The 23,648-nt window shown below is 31.5% G+C and overlaps 1 protein-coding gene and 1 non-coding gene across 2 annotated transcripts in view; one reads left to right on the top strand and one right to left on the bottom strand.

The window, feature by feature from the left end:
• Positions 1-23,648, bottom strand: part of LOC105256518 (mucin-17) — a 155,572-nt gene that overhangs the window by 53,701 nt on the left and 78,223 nt on the right. The window contains exons 8-9 of the mRNA XM_025406776.1: positions 16,506-16,661; positions 13,039-14,073 (exon numbers count right to left, since the gene is read on the bottom strand). Of these exons, the coding sequence (XP_025262561.1) occupies positions 13,039-14,073; positions 16,506-16,661 (1,191 nt within the window). The remainder of the gene's footprint in view (positions 1-13,038; positions 14,074-16,505; positions 16,662-23,648) is intronic.
• On the top strand, positions 2,356-2,427 carry Trnat-ggu. The gene has a single exon. It is a non-coding gene; the product is annotated as a tRNA-Thr (tRNA).

The following is a 23,648-nucleotide window of genomic DNA, read 5'->3' as shown; positions in this document are numbered from 1 at the left end:
TATATATATATATATATAAAGTCGGTATATATAGTAAGTTATATATATATATATTATATATATTATATATATTATATATATATTATATACAGGGTGACCCATTTTAACTTAGGCAGCCAAATAACTCGAAAAATAAGCACACTATGAAAAAATGGTTAGAATCAAAATTTCGTCATTTCGAAGGGGACGTACAATGACATTAAAATCAGCTCCCCACCCCTCCCCCTGGGCGGTGAGGGGGGGCAAGTTTGAAATCTTAAATAGAACCCCCTATTTTTCATTGCATATTCTTGTAGCTTATCTCGAGAGCTTTCCAAAACACTATAATTAAGTACCTTTTTATTAAGTATTTTTTGAGTTATAAGGCTTAAAATAATTTCTTAATTTTACATAAACCATAAAATATATAGTAAACCATTCATTTTTCGATTATCTTACCTTCATACTTTTATGTACAAAATAATGAGAGGAATCAATTGGTGTAAAGAAAACATACAGTTGTTTTTAAGAAAAAATATGGAATTGTTAATTGCAAATTACATATTTTTTCTTAGAAACAACTATGTGTTTTCTTTACACCAATTGATTCCTCTCATTATTTTGTACATAAAAGTATGAAGGTAAGATAATCGAAAAATGAATGGTTTACTAGATATTTTATGGTTTATGTAAAATTAAGAAATTATTTCAAGCCTTATAACTCAAAAAGTACTTAATAAAAAGGTACTTAATTATAGTGTTTTGGAAAGCTCTCGAGATAAGCTACAAGAATATGCAATGAAAAATAGGGGGTTCCATTTAAGATTTCAAACTTGCCCCCCCTCACCGCCCAGGGGGAGGGGTGGGGGGGGCTGATTTTAACGTCATTGTACGTCCCCCTCGAAATGACGAAATTTTGATTCTAACCATTTTTTCATAGTGTGCTTATTTTTCGAGTTATTTGGCTGCCTAAGTTAAAATGGGTCACCCTGTATATATAATATATATATATATATATATATATATATATATATATATATATATAAAGTCTTATATAATAGAGAATTTGCGCGTGCGCGTGCGCGCGTGTATATGTGTATAAAGACTGCTATAATAAAGATAAAGAAAATTTGTCAGAGAAAAGTTAATAATAATTAATAAAGTTATTCTAAAAAAACTGAATGTTAATCTATCAATAATATTATTATGCAATGTTATGAATTTCTCTTCCAATAAATGCTGTTGCAATAATGTAACATAGAAATAACAAATAATGTAATGCAAGTTATTTATAACATACAAAACTATGTATTATACATATTGTTGCGCTCGCGAACTCGATCGGGTAATTATTTAGTTTAGGAGAGCCACCTCGGATAACCTTGAGCTTGACATATATTGTCAAAACGATGATCTTGAATAACATTCAAAAGGTTTTAGTGGGTGCTCGTTGTTTATTGAAAAGTTATAAACAAGAGAAGTCTTATAAATAGAACATAAGTCTTATAAATAGAACATATTTTTCGAATACCATGTACATATATTATTATATGTACAGTAAGCGACAACGATTCTTTCTTAGGCGGGACAAAGGGGAGCGTAGAACTGGCTAATCAGTTGGCAGCGCGGCAGTGGCTGATTGGCCAGTTCTACGCTTCCCCTTGCCCTGCCTAGGAAAGAATCGTTGTCGCTTACTGTGCATATATTATAGATTTATAACTTTCTATGCAAAGCGAGGTATATCCCATATTACGGACATATGTAGGTTGGGTTAGATTATATCTTCTGAAAGTGGAGCTCCCCACAGGGGGGGGACGGAACACACTGTGTCCACGCATGTATTTTTCAAGATGAAGCGAAGTTTACTTAATCTTGACCTTCGTTAAGAGTGAATTTTGCTTCATCTTAGAAAGTACATGCATAGATACAATATGTTCCGTCCCGAAAAAATATGTTTCGTTTATAATACTGCGTCCATGCATGTACTTTCCACGATGAAGCGAAATTCATCTATATTTAACCTTAACTTATATTTAATCCTCGTTAAGAGTGAATTTTGCTTTTCTTTCGATAAATGAATTAATGAATTTATGAAACTTTGGTAAATATTTATCTTTATACAGCCACCAGCAAATGACTTAACCTTGACATATATTGTCAAGGTCACTGCCCTGAATAACATCCAGAAAGATTTTAGGCGTTAGAATTTTTAGACATTACCATCCGCTGTGGCTCTTAATCGCTAGTTTCTTGTCGTGTTGTTTAATACATATAGAGCCTAATTCCTTTTAATTTATTTAATTCACGCGTAGCTGAAAAGATTGCCTTTCATTTTCCATAATTATAAACAAATAGATGAAAGGGATATCGGTGTGAGGCTGAATAGCTCAGTGGTAAGAGCAGTCGCCCGGTAAGCGAAAGACTCGGGTTCAATTCCCGATTCAGCGACTTCGCCCCGATATTTTTCTCGTCTACATCTCTTCAGGGGAGTAAAGAGGGTTTATAGAATTCTCAAAAATGAGAATCTATATCTTGGTAAATGCACCAAGTAAAATATATGTATATACCTCATTCTCGTTTAAATTTTCGCGTACAATTAAAGAATTTTTAGGCATTACCATCCGCTGTGGCTCTTAATCCCTAGTTTCTTGTCGTGTTGTTAAAACAAAAGAAGTTTCATAAATTCATTAATACATTTATCGAAAGAAAAGTTGATAAACCTTCGAAAAACTTACCTATATGAAATAATGGGTAAGAATACTCAATTCCTATTTTTACCTCCTCAACAGGAATATGAAACTTGAAAATGACGGTCGGACTCACAAGACTAAAAAAAAACGCAAAGTATCAATAAACCTTTGAAAAACGTATCTATATGAAATAGTGGGTAAGAATATCCAATTGCTACGTAAACTTACTATTTTAGCTGTTATATAAAAAATAATTATTTTAAATACATTTAATATAATAAAAAATATCACAAATGTGTACACACACACACACACACACACACACACACACACACACACACACACTCACTCACTGCGCGCGCGCGGGGGATGCAAGGGGGAGCCGAAAACCCTCGGTCTCTCCTCCCGCAACCATCCCGCAGGTAGGGAACGCATTGTGAAGAGTTCAATCATAATATATATGGTGTAAGTTGTAAAGCGAGGTCCACCTTGACTACCGGCGGGATGGTTGCGGGAGAAGAGGCCGAAAGCCCCCCTTGCACCTCCCGCGCGCGCGCGTGTGTGTATGTGTGTGTGTGTACACATACATTTGTGATATTTTTTAGTATTAAATTGCATTAAATTCTATATAAATTTAAATTGTTTACCTTATATAAATTTAAATTGTTTACCTTTTTTATTTATCTTTAATTTATATTTTTTTGCGTTTTTCTTTGACTTGCGAGTTCGACTGCCATTTTTAAGTTTCATATTCGTATTCAGAAGGTAAAAATACGTAGGAATTTGGTATTCTTACCTATTATTTTATATAGATAGATTTTTCAAAGATTTACCGATTTTTTTTTCGATAAATGTATTAATGAATTTATGAAACTTCTTTTGTTTATAGCGTTTTAATAAACAACGAGCGACGCCTTCAACCTTTTGGATGTTACTCAGGACAGTGATCTTGATAATACGAGTATATGTTAAGGTCTAGTCATTTGCGGGTAGCTGTGTAAAGATAAATATTTACTAATGACAGCCCGAGTCGAACTCTCTCTCTCTCTCTCTCTCTCTCTTTCTCTTTTGTTTGTAAACAATCTCTTAACAATACGCACCGGAAGTGATGAAAACTTTAAAGCTTTCTAAAATATCTCGAATGCCACGCAAACCGGAGACATAACAATATGTATTATTTTAAAGCATTACAGCAATAATGTAGCAAAATATATTATTGCAATATAATATTGTTATACACTTGATCCTACATTATACACCAAAAAACCTAATTAACTTGTGTTTATTTTATTATTATGAAATAGATATGAAACCTATACACAATAAATGGATACTAATATTTAAAGTATATCTCTTTTTTATCAGTTTAATTTTTAATACAATCTAAACAAGGGATTTGAAATATCAAACAGATTACTTGAAATTATGTGGGTAAATAAAAAATAGTCGATTTACTGTTTATTTGAAGAAAAGAATCGAAATGTTTATACAAATTAAATCCCGAATTTCATAAATTAATAAATACATTTAAATAATTTATTTTATTTATTTAATTGCATTTAATATTTTCTATATATGCCAATATATTTAATATTCTATATGTGCCAATTCTATATGGAGTATAACTATGAATGTAATATGTAATATTAATATGTCACATATGTAATATTATATGTAATGTCATTTATGAATCAGGAATTACAATTATGTACTGAAAATTTACTGATAATATATATAAGGTGTCCGATAATAATTGCCGAATTTCTAATATGCAAGTAGAGCGGGTTAAGCTGAGTAAGAAAGTCCTCTAATATCTCGAAATTTTACATGGTTGTTTGCAAAATTGTATAACACTTTTTCATTTAGTTTAACTGGATCTATTTGTAAATTTGCGACACTACGTATATACAGGGTGTTCTCGACCCGTACATCCCTTTTCGTTCAAAAACTAAGCATTTTCGACAAAAATTGTATAGTTTTGAGAGAAATACGTATGGTTCGACACAAATTGTATGGTTTTGAGGGGAACATAAGATAGTGTCATTGATTTGACCTTGGATGGCATCGTTAAGGTCAGGTCAAGGACACTATGTTTTGGAAAGCTCTCGACATAAGCTATAAGAATATGTAATAAAAAATAGGTGGTTCTGTTTAAGAAATTAAAGGTGTTCTTGACCTGATCTTAACGATGTCATCCAAGGTCAAACCAATGACATCATCTTATGTACCCCTCAAAACCATACAATTTTTGTCGAAAACGTTTTTCTCTAAAATGCTTAGTTTTTGAAAGAAAAAGGGTGTACGGGTAGTCTAGGACATATACAATATACAAGGTGTCAGGGAATTTTTGACTTTTACGAAGTAAGAAGATAGATTGGATCAAATTAAGAAGGAAGGGCCTTTATTGTTTTGTGATTGTCGCAATAATTAACGCAAAATTAAATAAAGAAGATCGGCCAATGCACCTGGCTAGAAGCACACGACGGCGAAGGCGGTCTGACTGTAACATAATGGCGGTAAAACGATGATTGAGGAGGAGAGGAGCCTTCGCCACGCGCTTACACACTCATCGCTTCTGCCCTTTCTAATCACCGCTTCGCCGCGCGTCGCGATTATGTTACAGTCAAACCGTCTTCGCCATCGTGTGCTTTTAGCCGCATTCACGCGCATTGGCCGATCTTCTTTATTTAATTTTTCATTAATTATTACGACAATCACAAAACAATAGAGGTCCTTCCTTCTTAATTTGAGCCATTCTACCTCCTTACTTCGTAAAGGTCAAAAATTTCCTGATACACCCTATATATATGAGAACCGTCCCATTGTAATGAGCGGGGCAGTCATCAAATGTGTCGTTACAAATAACGCTAAAATGCCGTCCGCCACCATCATTCTTTGGAAAATGTCTCCCTCACCACTTTGCCAAGCCTCACATTACAGTGGGATGTTTTTTCTTACCGTGCGCTTCTACTCGCGCGAATTGGCCGATCTTTTTTAATGTCTCATTAATTATTGCAAAAATTACAAAAGGTAGAGGACATTGGGACATCCAAAAGACGTGTGAATTAAGTTCGACGGACACATTGAACGCCCATAAGGCCGGTTTGTCACAACTTCGGACGTTCAAAATAATACTCAAGAAAGGACTTGAAATGGACGTCATTTTCAGTGGCTCTCTTCCAAATTATTGTTGAAATAAACATTAAAAATTCATAAACTCAGAAAAAAGTTTATATTTAATTATGTATAATTGTGTAGATATAATTATGTATGCATTTTGACCTAATTTAATCATGTATAAAAAAATTATTCTTCATTATACATAAATAAATCGTATTATGCATCCTTTATAACAAATAAAACATAAATTTTTTGGCCCAATAAACTTAAATAATAAAATAATATAATTTATCTATTTCATATAAAACTTTAAATTTATGTAAAAATTTTATTTATATTTATACTTGCTTATTGCACTTTACATTTTAAATAGGTAATTTAAAATGTAAAGTGCAATTAGCAAGTTTAAATAGGTACCGGATTATTTTCGTTTATTCGCCGGACATTTACTTGTCTGATTTATAAAATCAATTTAATATCTGAAGCTCTTGCAATGAGATCAGAAATTAAATTGAACAATCTATTTTTAATTTTAATTATTATTATCCTTTGCAAACTTTATATAATTCTCATAACTGAAACTTAAATACGAGAAAGATAGCGCATCGCACGTCGCGTAGCGGTAAACGAACTAATACATTCTTGTGTGCTCGTGTGAAACTTTGACATCCAAGATTGGACATCTTGTGAATGTTCAAATATTGGCCGTTAACGGATGTCTGGAATCGGATGTATGATAAACGTTCATTTCATGTTTATGGACGTTCTGTGCTATCTGGATTAATTGTGATTATATTAAATATAATCTGATTTTTAATAGAGAGAAACAGAAGAAAAGAAGAGAGAGAGAGCGAAGAAGAAAAAAAAAAAAGAAAGAGAAGAAGAAATGAGAAAGACAGGGAAAAAAGAGAAAAAAGAGAGAGAAATAAGAGTTATGAGATAGATAGATAAAGAGTAAAGGGGAAGAAGAAAGAGAAGAAAGAAATAGATAAGAAGGAGGGCAAAAAATGGAACAAAGAGAAGGAAAAGAGCAAACAGAAATCAAAAAGAAAATGGAGCCATGGAGTGGGACAGTAAATGTGAAAAGGTGAAGGAATAGGAAAGAAAGAAAGTCGGGTGTATAGAGGAAAGGGGAATGAAAGAAGAATGAGAAAGATGAGAGAGAAAGTGAGGCGAGAGAAGAGTGGAAGAGAAAGAAAGAGAGAAGTAGCATTTAACATGATTTTAATTCAATGCGTTGCAATTCAAAACTTTATAATTTTTAACACTATAATATACTATAGAATAGAATGACGATAACTTTAAAAACTTTCTCTATTTAAAAAAATCTTTTCTCTCTAAAAAAAATAATGATAAACAAATAATTCTTTATATATAGAAGCTGGAAATAAAACTATATTGTATTTTGTACAATCTAATTTGATATATAGTATAAAAGTGAGAAAATACATCCAATCCATGTGTATCCCTTTAAAAAATTATTGTATAAAAAATATATTTTTTAATATGTAAAAAGACCTTATACAAAAAAGCGTTATTTTATTCTGTTATTCAAATTTATTTACAAAAAATGATAATATAGTGTGATTCTACAAAAATTATGATATAAAAAGAAATAATAATTGTAAAAAAAATTTATTTCAATTTCTTGTAAAAGTTAGAAATAAAAAAATAGTATAAAAAATATAAAAGTAAAAAATTTAATGGCAAAAACTTGGTGCTGTTTTACTAACTGTATTAAAATAATATAATTAATGTTTTTCATTATCATAATTTTTATAACAAAGAATTTATATTAGTTTATATAATTTTTTATTTCACATGAATTAATACATTTATTTTTATATTACAATTAAAAGAAAATAGATTTGAATAGACAATTAAATAATATTGCTGTGGAGGCCATTTTTAATGTACAGTGAAATTTCGAAATAATATAATATTATAAATTGTATACGGGGAAATTCTAGTTTATCATAAGAAGATATCCTCACTCTCATTAAATTTAGGGAAATGTGATTGATTTGCACGGATATATTTTTTCAAAAGTATCTGATTGCGTTCGTGTGATGAGGTTTTTGATAGCGAAATGAGCGTGCGCTTTCCACTCAAAATAATTTTTTTCATTACCATACAGCTCTAATCTTTTAACATGTTTTATGTATATGCGCTTTTGTTTTCGACTACTTTTCTTAATTTATTGTTTTTAAAATTGCGACCGTTTTAAAAAAGTTTACGCCTTTCCACTTCTTTTTTCTTTTGTCGCGCTTATCTTTATCATATCTCTTTATATTATATTTTGTTACTGTCCTTTTTGATATAACTGTTGAGACATTGAAAATGATCAAAAATTGATCGAAACGTACGTATGTCCTTATATTGTATTCGAATTAATGTTGAGACAATTTATGTGCTTATCTCCATCCAATTAATTTTAATAAATATATAATTTTCTGTCTTTGAATTTATTACGTTCTAACACCCTACATCACAATCTACAGCTTCTTGCTCTATTCATAATTTTTAACCAAGAGCGCATGAATTTGGAGCCTTTTATCATTTTTTCTTGAAAAGATAATTTTTTACAAGTTATATCAGTCTTTCTTTAGTAATATTTATATATGAATTGTTTAATTGTTTAAAATATCCTATTTGGATCATTGAATTATTGAATCTTAATAATATAGAATATGTATAGTTTCTAGTAAATTTAATTAATGGATTTAATTCATATTGAACAGAAAGAATAACAGAAAAGGTAAAACTGCATATTAGCAACGACTTCATGAATTTCGATGACTTTGACATATGTTATCAAGGATATGTCCCTGAATGACATTTAAAAGATTTTAGTCGTCGCTCGTTATTTATAACAAAGTTATAAATAATTAAAGATAGTGACTAACCAATGGCACAATAGTAATGTAAACCTCGTTTTGCGAGAAATACTGAAAATCTATATAAATCTATATAAATCTATATATATTTATCCCTCCAAAAAAAGCTTTACAAAAATAAAAAAATAGTCAAATACATAAAAAATATTCCACCTTGTATGCAACAAAACGTTTATAAAAAAATATCCCTAAAAATAATTTATAATAAAAATTTTCTCTCAAAAAATATATATTTTTCCTAAAAAACTAAATATGAAACTAAATATGAATCATTAATTAGCCAAGTACATTGAAACAATTGATAGGGATTTGTAATTTGAAATATTTGTCACAACTTCAATCTTGCATTTATGTATTAGGTTCTCAACAAAATGAAAATGAGTTTCAAAATAAGTTCAATTCTTTGTATGATATATAAAAATACATTATTATGTATGATCCAAATAAATATTTGTGCAAGATATGAAATAGTATTAATATATTGTAGATTATAAATAGTATGTCATAAAACTATTTAACACTTACTGCAATAACATCGATTGCATTAATCGCCAATTTTGAATTTAAAAGAGAAAAACTAATCGACTTGTTTTAAGATCATAAGTTTGACTATGTAGACCTGGAACTAAAAGATTTAAGAAGTTACATACAAAAATTTGACCCGAGTTGTATTGTAATTTATACATTTTTATTATTAGGATATATTTAATTTTGAAATTAATCATAAAGCTTTGCTAAGTAAATTTGAAACTAAAAAAATTAAAACCAAAACGACTTACAAAAACTTGGCGTGCTCGAGTCACATTATAATACACATAATTTTACAAAGTTTGCGAATTACATACCTGCAATTAATTTTAATTATAGAAATATGTGAATTATAATACAAGCACGCCAAGTTTTTGTAAGTCGTTTTGGTCTTAATTTTTTTAGTTCCAAATTTACTTAGCAAAGCTTTATGATTAATTTCAAAATTAAATATATCCTAATAATAAAAATGTATAAATTACAATACGACTCGGGTCAAATTTTTGTATGTAACTTCTTAAATCTTTTAGTTCCAGGTCTACATAGTAAAACTTATGATCTTAAAACAAGTCGATTAGTTTTTCTTTTTTAAATTTAAAATTGGCGATTAATGTAATCGATATTATTGCAGTAAGTGTTAAATAGTTTTATGACTTACTATTTACAATCTGCAATATAAAATCCGCAATATATTAATGCTATTTCATATATTGTACAAATATTTATTTGGATCATACATAATAATGTATTTTTATATATCATACAAAGAATTGAACTTATTTTGAAACTCATTTTCATTTTGTCGAGAATCTAATACATAAATGCAAGATTGAATTTGTGATTTCAAGTTACAAATCCCTATCAATTGCTTCAATGTACTTGGCTAATTAATGATTCATTTCATATTTAGTTTTGAATTTTTTTTAGGAAAAATGTATATTTTTTGAGAGAGAATTTTTATTATAAATTATTTTTAGGGATATTTTTTTATAAACGTTTTGTTGCATACAAGGTGGAATATTTTTTATGTACTTGACGTATTTTTTTATTTTTGTAAGGCTTTTTTTGGAGGGATTTCACATCTTTATGTAAAATTTACGTATATGTTTTGAGAGATAAATTATTTTTAGGGATATCTTTTTTATAATTACATTATTCTTTATTATAAAATAAAATTTTGTTTCACGTATGAAGAATCAAAGAATGTTTTTAGAAATTCAGAATTGAACAGAATTGAATTTGTAATTGAACGATAAGATATGTTGCAATTCTGTCATTGTATTAGATCTTAAAAATCTACAAAATTGAAATTTAGGCATTACTAGGTCTATAAAAGAAGAAAAAAGTTAAAAATTCGAAATAACTTAAACAGATGTATGTAATAAATAAATAATAATAATGTAATTACTATGGAAGTTTGACATAAGTTTGTAGCGTATTGTAATAAATATTATTTTATAAGGCAGCATCAACATATATAGTTCATCCTCCCATAATTTAAAATATATTTTCAATTTTACAAATATGATGTTACTCTTTTTCTACTTCCATGCAACATCTAAACCTTATTCCTACAAGTAACTATTCATACAAGTTATAGTTACACAAAAAAAGATTATCTGTGTACATAATTATATATAAGTATGTATATTTATAACTCTATAGTTCGATAGTGCATAATTATATACACATATATTTATAAGTATATATTTATATGTATGTGTGTATGTGTAAAAATTTACATACTTGACTACGCAACCATAATTATAGTTATAGACATTTATTACATTTGCCTGCGTAGACATAAATATAGTTACGCAAAAATATTCCCTACATGTATAATTATATATATATATATATATATATATATATATATATATATATATACATATATATATACAGGGTGATTTATATAAAGTGACCGATGTGAATATTAGCCAAAGTTGAAGAGCTATGAAAAAATTTTTATACCAAAAGATGTGACACAGAGGGGGGGGAACATCGTATAGTATAAACGATATTTTTATAGATGAAGGCATTAAGGAGATTTCAAGATTAACTTAATTTTTTTAAATAGAACCCCCTATTTTTTATTATGTATTCCTATAGCTTATCCCGAGAGCTTTCCAAAACACTAATAACAATAATAAAGTATTTCTTTATTGAGTACTTTTCGAATTATGAGGTTTGAAATAATTTTTTAATTTTATATAAACCATAAAATATCTAGTAAAATATTCATTTTTTGATTATCTTACCTCAATACTTTTATATACAAAATAATAAGAGGAATCAATTGGTGTAAGGAAAAAACGGTTGTTTAAAAAAAAATATGTAATTGGTAATGCAAATGTGGAGACCCTTAGGGAGAGAGGGACGGAACTCACTATATCCATGCATGTACTTTGTAAAGGAAAGTTCATCCTACATTTTACTTCTTGTTGCACGTACTTTGCAAGATAAAGGGATTGATTCCATATCTAATCTTCCACTGAGAGTGCAGTTTATGCAGATTTATTCAAAATAAATTCATGGGAACAATTGAACTTATTTTGTAAATAACCTTATATTAAACAACGAGCGACAATGGCTAAACTTTTCACAAATTAATCAGGAACATATCCTTGTCAACATATATCAAGGTCATCGAAATTCATGAAGTCGTCGATAATATGCAGTTTTATCGCTGAAAAGTTTAAACAATATAAATTACAGAACAAAAAAATGCATATTTAATTGTTTGTTTGCGTGCTTACATGCGTCTATGTGTGCGTCCATGCGTGTGTGCGTGCGTGTTTAGCAATAATTGCCTTGCAAAGAAAGCATGGAATATTCATTCTCATTTATGCTAATTACGAAATCATGATTTGATTGATCCTTATTCTTAAAATAAAATACTTAATTCATATATGACTATTGAGAATTCTGCTCCATAATTTGTATTACAAGTATATTCGAACACAAAATGTTGTTAATATCTCATTAATACCTCATATAATGATAATGATAATGTTCCCAATTGATGATATTATTTGTGACTATTAAAATGAAAGAATGCACGAATAATAATATATTAAGAAATCCGATATTAGCTAAAGCAAAATTGTTAATATCTGTCTGCGTAAATAAAATTGGTGAAAGCATCATTAAAATCTCTGTAACATGATATAATAATATTTCGTACACACCTGTGTAAATGTAAAATATTTTGTAAAAATTGAAATACTATCACTAACATAATTTTATGTTAAAAATTTGAACAGACATTTTTTACATACAATAAAAAAAGACAAACATATGTAATGAAAAACATATATATATGAAAAGAACAAAAAAAATGATTATAGTTACGATGATCATGACGTTTCTTAAAAAATTTCATATTAAGATTTTGCATTGTAATATCCGTTGTTAAGGCACATAAAAATAAAGATATTTTTTTATTTATTTGAAACCCCTATCTATCAATTAAGTTAAGTTATCAGTGAATCTTATTAAGAATTTGATTGACCCAATGATTGAAATCCGATAATACTACCCGATCTAAAATACTCGTAACTGAGAAGCTATATCGTATATAGATGCATAGTCTGCCTCATTGTTGCTGCTTGTTATATAGTGACACTACTCTGTGTCTTTTGATATAATTTTAGCTTTTATTAACGATTAACTTTATTATACTTGCGAGAAATAATTTTAAAAAATCTTTAGAAACATTAGAATAATCGTTTCTTAAAATGAAATTTTCTTAAGAAATCAAAAAATTCTTGACTAAATGTGTCCGAATAAAGTACGATTTTGATGAAAAGATCAGACAAAAATACCATTTTGTTTGAGCATGGAGCGTTATCAGGGTAACCAAATGATGTTGTGAATTTTGGGCCAACTCCAGGGGAAATGCCGATCGCATTATCGATAAGTCCAAAATCAACAGGGCTGGAACTCTGAATGTTTTCCGTCAGCTTGTCCATAGGTCTACTATAGTACATCGGGTTACTATAGTACACCGGAGTTTGATATTGGTTATAAGTGCCTGCTTGGTTAACTTGGTTATAATACGGCCTGGATGTTGGTCGGTTAGTAGTGGTACTGAGCGTAAACACAACCTCAACTGGGTTTCTAGGTGAATCCGGTATTATGGTTCCGTTAGGAAACTTGCGAACCAGTTTGCCATCCGGGAAAATGCCGAATATCACATATGGACTATTTATATTCCTGGCATCGATTAAATTGTCCTCCGGTCGTTTCCGCACGATGGTTTTGTTGGGATAAATACCATAAATCTGGTAGTCACGGACGGGTGCTTTACTGGAAGAACTGGATTTTGAAGCCAATGTCGCCTGGTTGCCACTAAAAGATCTCATGTTTTGAACACCAAAAGATGTAAGCGGCGGACGTGACATTATTCGATTCGACGTAGTAATCCGCGTGATCGGTGATGTAATTGTCGTCGGCATGCTTGTGACAGATGCGATTGTCTTTGTTGTCATCAATTCTTCTGACTCCATTGAAGCAACCGTTGTGTCTCGAGTATCAGTGGTTGTCATCTCGGTAGAGATAAGATTTTCGTTAATATCTATAGCTGGAATAGTCGTCTCGGGCATAGACCCGACAGTGGCAAGCTTGATTGGTGATTTTGTTGATATCGTTGGGAGAGTCGTTGTCGTCATTGTCGACGTCGATGTCATACTGTCCGTTGTTGATTCAATTGATGAGGGTAAAATGGTCGTTGTGTCGACCATGGGGGATTCGGAGGATGTGATAAGAGTACTAGTAATGATCGTTTCAGTTGATTGCTCGGATTGAATAATTCTTGAGCCAACCGCCGTCCCTTGGGCGATTGTTGTTGCCGTTGTATCCTGGAAATGGGTAATAAGATTTGGTATTTTACTTACGAGATCAATTAGTATTTGTAGAACGCTTGTTATACCGTTGAATTGATTAGTAGTGATGATATCAGTGAAGCTTATTAGGTTACAAATTGATGTGATGAAAGACACCGAACTTACACGAATGATTGAAAATCATTCATATTAATCGTATTATCATCGAATATTGTTAACAATATTATAATAATAACTGATATATTCTTGAGGAAAAACAATTTTTCGTAATCTATAATTCAGATGCAAACTCTATTGTGATAGATTTCGGTGTCTGATTAGAAGCACTTACAGCGTTTGTTCGCGCATTCGTCACGTAATGGCTACATCAATGGTTAATTCTTAGTGATTACTGTTTCCGCAGATATTATATTGTTCGATATCGTAAAATTGTTTATATTAAGAGCGTTTCTTCTGTAATAGCGTTGATAATATTTGTTACAAAGGGATTATTAGTTATAAGTTCCAATAAGTTCGAATTCAATATTATTATTTGGAAGAGTTGCAAATTGATTCTTGCGTAGAATGGTCGAAGGCATAGATTTGATATCATACGGTTATCAGACATTTAAATTGGATTAGATGATTGTAAATCGAGCATATTAGTAGTTAGTTAAGAACTCATGCTGATCGATTATTATGTTTGATATTTCGATCTTTGTCTGAAAAACAGGCGTTGTAATAATATCACCTACATCAATTAAATTTGTAATATCAGTTGGTCGCGTGTTAAATTCCATTAATGAAATTTCCGATCTTATAGTAGGGGGGCGATTAGAATTTTCTTCTATTTCGTTTCCGGATGTTGTGACATCTATACGTTCAGAAATGTTTTTTAAAACAGTCGACAGTTCGGCATTGGTTATTTCTGATGTATCATTTGATAAAATGAATTGATTTTTATCATTGTTTTCTATCATGCCATCAATTTGAGTCCAATTTTTTGTGTCTGGAACAGTAGTCGTTTCGACATCGTAAATCTGATTTGACAATAATTGTTGCGTTTCATTTATTTCTTCCGTAAAGAGAGTTTTCGCAATAGTCATTAGCTTAGTGAGCAACGTATCATTAGACAATTGTGAATTATTCTTTGTAACGAAATCAGCAAATTGCGAGTTATTTGCAATTTCTCTTGATGAATTTCTCGCATTATAAGTCATATTCGAACTTGGCATATCCCTTGCCTTTATTTCCTGATTATTAGATCGATTGTGTGCAATCGAAAACTCAGCGGCTACATCTGCTACTATATTTGGAGTGCTCATTGTTTGCACTGATCTATTTATCGTTGTTTGTGTTGTATTGTATTGTGTTGTATCTTGACTAGTTGTTATTTCAACGTTTTCTATAGGTTCCATGGTAGTCATCTCTTCCGAATTCTTCATATTTATTGATGACAAATTCAATATTGTATTGGGAGAGGTGTTGATAACAACGGGATTTTGTATAGATGGTCTAATTGTGGAGAAACTGTCTTGCGACTTTAAGTGTGATAAAATATTTGGTGCGATATCGATAAATCGTGTGCGAAACGTAGATGTGACAACAGGTGTTTGCGTTATTGGAATTTCAGTTATGTTGTTGAAAATTTTCTCTGTCGTAATATATTCGATGATGCTTATAGGTTTCGTTATTTGAGGCGGAATTGTCGCATCGAATTGTTGTATCGTATTTATTTCTATATTTTCAACTATATCGTTTATTTCTGTCGTTGGAGGCATTGTTTCATTGTATTGCTGTACGGTGTTTGTCTCGATATTCTCAGATATATCATTCATCACGGACATAGTTGTTGTTTCTGGTGATATTTGTGTTACAGTAATGCTTTCGGTAATTGGAGAAGATGTTATGTCCGATATAGTCGACATTTGTAGATTTAGAGAAGTGGGCGTGGATACATCTGTTATCATCGTGGAAGACGATGTTACTTCCATAGTTTTAGTCACTGATTCAATAGATCTAGTATTATCGGAAGTAGATTCCGTGGAAGACAGTATATCCGAAGTTACAGCATTTGTCGATGCCTCATTTGTGACTATTTCCGTCGTGGTGTTAAGTAACATTAAAGTATTCGAAACATTTGCATTAGCCAGTGTATTTGTCATTGTATTATCGGAGGTGCTGATTTCGGATTCCATAATAGATGCTGTAGTCGGTTGCTCGCTCATATCTGGATTTACGGGGATTTGAATTGTCGAAGTAATTTTCGAGGCATTGTCAGGGATAATCTCCGTAGCTAATCTCGAAGCAAACGAAAGATTTGTCGGTTGAACAGCAGTAGTAATATCTATGGTAGTAATATCTGGGAAGGATGTAGTCACGGTAAATGCGGATATTGGACTTGCGATATCATTGTTGTTAGCAGTATCATTACTGATGCCGTTAGGTACAGTAGCGTTAGAGTCTACCTTCATTACCCCGCCAGTTAGTTTTTGCCGCTGAGACACATCATTTATGCCAAGATTTTCGTTTCTTATGCTAGCTGACTCTAATGCTTGATAAAAAGTGATGAATCTGGGCTCGCCGGGGCTGTTGATGTGAACGGGCGACGCCAAATCAGAATTCTGCAATCAGAAATTCGGTGCGTGCAAGTGCTGTACAGATTTTAGTGCAATTTATGATGTGATAGATAGGTATCAAGAATATTTATATTATATTAATCTACAAATCAGGAGCAGCGTTTTAATTCTTAAACGTATTGGTTACACTTTTTTCGTATATATGAAGTAAAATTTCTAAACTTAAAAAAATGAGATTAGCATAAACATCAATAGTAGTTTGCGTATTTAAAATTTAATATGTTTTAGTTACTCTATTTACGAAAAACAAAGCTGTGTTTCTAAATGAATACAGTAATGAGACAGGTAATATATATGCTTATAATATTCTTTGCAATAAGATTCCTTACCAAATTCCATCAATGTATGTTTGCTATTATCTAGAGAAATTGCAAATCGAAAAGAAAGAGGTTATTAGACATCTATGATTGAAATTAATATATTATACAATATATTGTAATATAATTAAACTTTTCAATTCATTGAAAATTTTATTTTTATTGATTGTAGAATGGTTTTTTCTCGCGAGAATTTATAAATTATAATATAAAACAGTTTAAGAACAAATATAAGAGTTAAACACATATAATAGATTGACATATATTACATTTGTTTTACACATGTCATTTATTTCATTATGTTATATAAAAAAATTTATTAAATGTATCTGTTACGAATGTGCTTACAATTAAACTCACCGCCCATGAATTATATTCTCATTGTCAGTAAGACGAAATACGCAAAATATTTATATAAAATTAGAATAGGATTTACTGTATTTATATTTAATGTTTTAAGAAGTATTTTGAAAAATATGCGAAATATGAAAAAATGTTTCAGACAAAAATTGTGTAATTTCAAAATATGTAAGAAAAAAATTTGCAATTAACAATTATATATTTTTTCTTAAAAACTATATGTTTTTTTTACAACCCATTGATTTTCTCACATTATTTTGTGTATAAAAGTATTGAAGTAAGATAATCGAAAAATGAATATTTTATTAGATATATTTTACGGTTTATGTAAAATTAAGAAATTATTTCAAGCCTTATAACTCGAAAAGTACTTAACGAAAAAACATTTAATTATAATGTTTTGGAAAGCTCTCGAAATAAGCTACAAGAATGTGTAATGAAAAATAAGGAATTCCATTTGAGAAATTAAAGATAACTTTCGCGTGTCCTTCAAACGACTATCCAAGGTCATTGTCACCATTTTATGTCCCCTTTAAAATTATATAACTTTTGTCTGAAACATTTTTTCGTATATCGCATATTTTTCAAAATATTTGCCTGCTAAGATTAAAATGAATCACAGGATGATTTATTTGGTGATTCATTGGTTTATACATATACATGGTGGCCGATTTATCTGAAGACATTGAATATCTTGAGAACTATGCATCGGATCAAAAAAAGTGGGTCATGAAAGTTGTTTGTCCCGAAGGGGGACATCCAATGATATCAAACTCGACCCCCCACCGCTACCCCCTGGGGGTGGGGATGGGGGAAGATAAAAAACTTAAATAGGAATCCCCATTTTTTATTGCAGATTTGGATTCTCCAGAAAAAAGCACCCCAATTTGACCTACGAGTTTTTGCATTTTGGTTCACAGATGGCGCTGTAATCAACAAAAATCAAAATGGGTAAAAAATCGTTAAAAATTGGAGATATCTCGAGAAATACACATCAGATCAGAAAAATAAAAGTAGACGTATTTGATATTTTTAAAAATGCTATGACACCATAATTGACCCCTTACCCCCACCTCCTGGGTGTGGGAGAGGGAATTATTTCAAAATCTTCAATGGGAAACCCCATTCAAGGGGACCCACATTAAAAAAACACCTCGATTTGTGAGAGGCAAGGGGACTCACATTAAAAAAGCACCCCGATTTGTGAGAGGCAAGGGGACTCACTTAAAACAAGCACCCTAAAGGGAACAAAAAATACTAGGTCGACGTCGTTGTTCCTGGGTAATGCTAAAAGTAGTTTTTGATTTATTGATAAACAAATCAATGAATTTTTCCCTGCTTTCGATTGCATCAACATCTGTGAAAGAAATTATACCAATAATATCAAATCAATGGAGAACCAAGATTTGCTATAAAAAAAGAGTTTCCCATTGAAGATTTTGAAATAATTCCCTCTCCCACACCCAGGAGGTGGGGGTGGGAAGGGTCAATTATGGTGTTATTGAATAACATTTTGAAAAATATCAAATACGTCTACTTTTATTTTTCTGATCTGATGTATATTTCTCGAAATATCTCCAATTTTCAACGATTTTTTACCTATTTTGATTTTTGTCTATTACAGCGCCATCTGTGAACCAAAATGCAAAAACTCGTAAGTCACACAAATTGGGGTACTTTTTTCTGGAAAATCCAAATCTGCAATAAAAAATGGGGGTTCCTATTTAAGTTTTTTATCTTCCCTCACTCCCATCCCCAGGGGGTGGCAGTAGGGGATCGAGTTTAGTATCATTAAATGTCTCCCTTCGAGACGGACAACTTTCATTACCCACTTTTTTTGATCCGATGCATAGTTCTCGAGATATTTCAATATCTTCAGATAAATCGGCCACCGTGTATATATAGGGTGTCCTAGACCACCCATACACCCCTTTTCTTTCAAAAACTAAACATTTTAGAGAAAAACGTTTTCAGCAAAAATTGTATGGTTTTGAAGAGAACATAAGATGGTGTCATTGGTTTGACTTTGGATGACGTTAAGGTCAGATCAAAGACACCTTTAATTTCTTAAATGTAACTACCTACTTTTTATTGCATATTCTTATAGCTTATGTCGAGAGTTTTCCAAAACACTATAATAAAGTATTTTTCATTGAGTACTTTTCGAGTTATGAGGCTTGAAATAATTTTTCAATTTTACATAAATCATAAAATATCTAGTAAAATATTCATTTTTTTTTATTATCTTACCTTAATACTTTTATGTACAAAATAATGAGAGGAATCAATTGGTGTAAAAAAAACACAAAGTTGTTTTTAAGAAAAAATATGTAATTGTTAATTGCAAATTACATATTTTTTCTTTGGAACAATTATGTGTTTTTTTTACACCAATTGATTCCTCTCATTATTTTGTACATAAAAGTATTAAGGTAAGATAATAAAAAAAAATGAATATTTTACTAGATATTTTATGATTTATGTAAAATTGAAAAATTATTTCAAGCCTCATAACTCGAAAAGTACTCAATGAAAAATACTTTATTATAGTGTTTTGGAAAGCTCTCGACATAAGCTATAAGAATATGCAATAAAAAAATAGGTGGTTCCATTTAAGAAATTAAAGGTGTCCTTGATCTGACCTTACGATGCCATCCAAGGTCAAACCAATGACACCATCTTATGTTTCCCTCAAAACCATACAATTTTTGTCGAAAACGTTTTTCTCTAAAATGCTTAGTTTTTGAAAGAAAAGGGGTGTACGGGTGATCTAGGACACCCTGTATATAGTTGCGTCCGCGAAACGATATACAGAATGTCTGATAACTTTTTGTAATTTTGAAGTGTGGAGATAAATTGGCTTAAATTAAACAGAAAAGTTCTCTACTGTTTTGCGATATTTGCAATAATTAACTAAAAATTAATTATGGAAAATTGGCGAATCTGCGTGAGTAGAAGCACGTGGCGACGAGAGTCGTCCTATTGTAACATTATACTAGGCGTGCGGCAAAGCGGTGAGTAGGGAAGGAGTGAGTGCGATTCGGACTCACTACTCCTTCACACTTCAGGACTGCAAAAAGTTATCAATCTATATATCGAACGTGCACGACACAACCGAACGGCATACGCTGACACTCGCGCACTCGAGCACACGAAAATAATAACGTGATTTAAGAAACCAGAAAACTTTAATAAACAAGATAATACACAAGAACTCGGAATAATCGGAAAACGAGTCACAAATAGACGTGCATCCGGACAGCTTGACAGCTGGGCTCAGGCTCTCCGTCAGTCGTTGTTTAAAACAACGTCTTGAGTCGTTGTTTATAACAATGTGCGCAGAGATGATCTTCTTCCGTCGACGTACTTTCCGCCGAAAGAATACAACGAGTGGCGAATACATCCGCAGAGACGCAACACTGCCCCCCGTTTTTCAAGATTATTCCGACAATCACAAACTGTCTTCTTAGAATCTTGAGGCTTCTTGCTCTAATTCGACTCCTGTCAGAAATACCGAGCGATTTACTGCAAATCCAAAGTCGGCGTGTCGACTCCAGAAAATTAGCCGTGTCTTCTTGCTCTAGCTTTAGCTGCTACTATAGAAAAGTTGGCACGTTTTAATCTCAATCAACTTTCATTTCTTTCTTCAAATTCCCATTCTTCGACCGATGTCCAGACATCTTCGGATATAAAAAGGATCCAACGTCCAATAAGGACTTCTCAAATCCCTGCCTCCGCATTTACTCTAATTCCGCGGGAAAACCACGGCTCAAAAACGTGTCTGTGCCGTTTAGTTATGTTGCGCGTGTTCGATATATATCACTCCGCGAACGCAACAATATAGTATATAGTAACATATATATCGCTAAAACACACACACATATATATTTTATATACTATATTGTATACTATATATATATATATATATATATATATATATATATATATATATACAGGGTGTCCCATTTTAAGTGTTCACCCCAAATATCTCTCTCATTTTTTATTTAAAAAAAAATGGTTCAGACATGTTTTGTATGGTTTTGAGGAGGCCATAAGATGATATCATTGATTTGACCTTGAAGAATCATTTGAAAGTCACGTGAAGGTTACCTCAATTTTTTTAAATGGCATCCCTTATTTTTTATTACATATTCTTATAGCTGACCTCGAGAGCTTTCCAAAACACTATAATCAAATGTTTTTTGATGAAGTACTTTTCGAGTTATAAAGCTCCAGATTTACAAAATTTTGAATGATAAAAATTCAAAATATTTCGTAAAACATTCACTTTCATAGTCTTATCTTATATGATCCAGCCAGTCAAGGCAAGATCCGAGCATGATCCAGCCAGTCAAGACGAGATCCTGTATTGCCTGATAATCAATGAACTGTAACAAGTGAAAGTGCAATTGTCAATTCTTTTAATGAAACAAATATCAAGAGGCTTGTTTCAAATTTCTTACTTGGGCAACTTTTGGTATTTTGGTGAAATCTCAGACAGACGCATATTATTATCCATTGATTTTTTTTTTTATAAGACAGGAATTTTTGGTATTTTGGCGCTTTTTTTCTTTATAATTATAGCTGCTTATTCACCAAATGAAATTGTGGACATGATTCGCATTTTGGGTGAGGCTGAGTGAATAATTATTCGGCAACAGAAAGGCTTTATGCTGAAAGATTTCCAGACGCCATCCTGATAGGAAAGTAATAAAAAGACTCTGCGACAAAGCTGAACAGGATTTTCTTAGAAGAAACCGGCGAAAATCGTTTCCTGATGAAGTCACATCATTGACTGTTATAGATGTCGTTGCTTTGAATCCTCAAATCTCTACGAGACAAATTGAGAGGCAACACGGTATATCTAAATCAACAGCCAATCGTGTGCTCAAGCTCAACAAGTTTCACCCATATCACCCATTCATCTAACTCAGCAATTGGAAGAGAGGGACTACCAACGCCGTGTATGTTTTTGTAATTGAGCTCGAGATCAAATCCAAAAAAATCCCCGGTTCATTGCTGATACGCTTTTTCCTGATGAAGCCACGTTTTGTAATAGAGGAGGCTTAATAGATATAACTGCCATTATTACTCAGATACTGATCCACATTGGCAAAGAAGCCAAGAGTTCCAACGGCAGTGGTCCACGTTTGGGCAGGCATCCTGGGAGATGTTATTGTTGGTCCATATTTTTTTGAAGAAAATCTCAATACGGCAATCTATCTAAGATTTCTTCAAGATGACCTGCCCAACCTCTTGAGACATTTCGATGATTTACTCAGACGAATGTGGTTCCAACAAGATGGAGCATATTAATATTGTTTAAATATTATGTAACGGCTCTTAGATCTCGAGCCGTTACATAATATTTAAACAATAGATTCCCGAAAAGGTGGATTGGTATGGGCAGCCGAGTTCAAGAATGGCCCCCAAGATCACTCGACTTGACGCTCCTAGATTTTTATTTCTGGGACTACATTAGAGATATAGTTTATTCGCAAAAGCCTACAACCGTTGAAAATATGAAAAACCGGATCAGACAGGCTTGCAGAAGTATTAATGTAGGTGTTCTTGAAAAAGTTAGGACGACTTTAATTATAGACTAGAGCTATGCATACAAGTAAATGGCCAAGTTTTTGAACACTTAAAGTAATTGTACACAAAAGAAGATCTTGCCTTGATTGGCTGGATCATGTTCGGATCTTGCATTGACTGGCTGGATCATGCTCGGATCTTGCCTTGATTGGCTGAATCATGTAAGATAAGACTAGAGACTGAGAAAGTGAATGTTTTACGAAATATTTTGTATTTTTATCAAAATTTTGTAAATTTGGAGCTTTATAATTCCAAACTTCACGAAAAAACATTTGATTATAGTGTTTTGGGAAGCTCTCGAGGTCAGCTACATGAACATGTAATATAAAATAAGAGGTGCTATTTAAAAAAGTTGAGGTAACCTTCACGTGACCTTCAAATGACTCTTCAAGGTCAAATCAATGGTACCATCTTATGGCCCCCTCGAAACCATACAAAACATATCTGAACCATTTTTCTCTAAAATAAAAAATGAGAGAGATATTTGGGATGGACGCTTAAAATGGGACATTCTGTATATATATATATATATATATATATATATATATATATATATATATACATATATATATATACATATATATACAGGGTGACCCATTTTAACTTAGGCAGCCAAATAACTCGAAAAATAAGCACACTACAAAAAAATGGTTACAATCAAAATTTCGTCATTTCGAGGGGGACGTACAATGACGTTAAA

Source organism: Camponotus floridanus, unplaced genomic scaffold (assembly GCF_003227725.1).
Source record: "Camponotus floridanus strain SB8 unplaced genomic scaffold, Cflo_v7.5 scaffold153, whole genome shotgun sequence".
NCBI lineage: Eukaryota > Metazoa > Arthropoda > Insecta > Hymenoptera > Formicidae > Camponotus > Camponotus floridanus.
The sequence above is the reverse complement of the archived record's forward strand: the minus strand, read 5'-3'. Positions and strand labels throughout refer to the sequence as shown.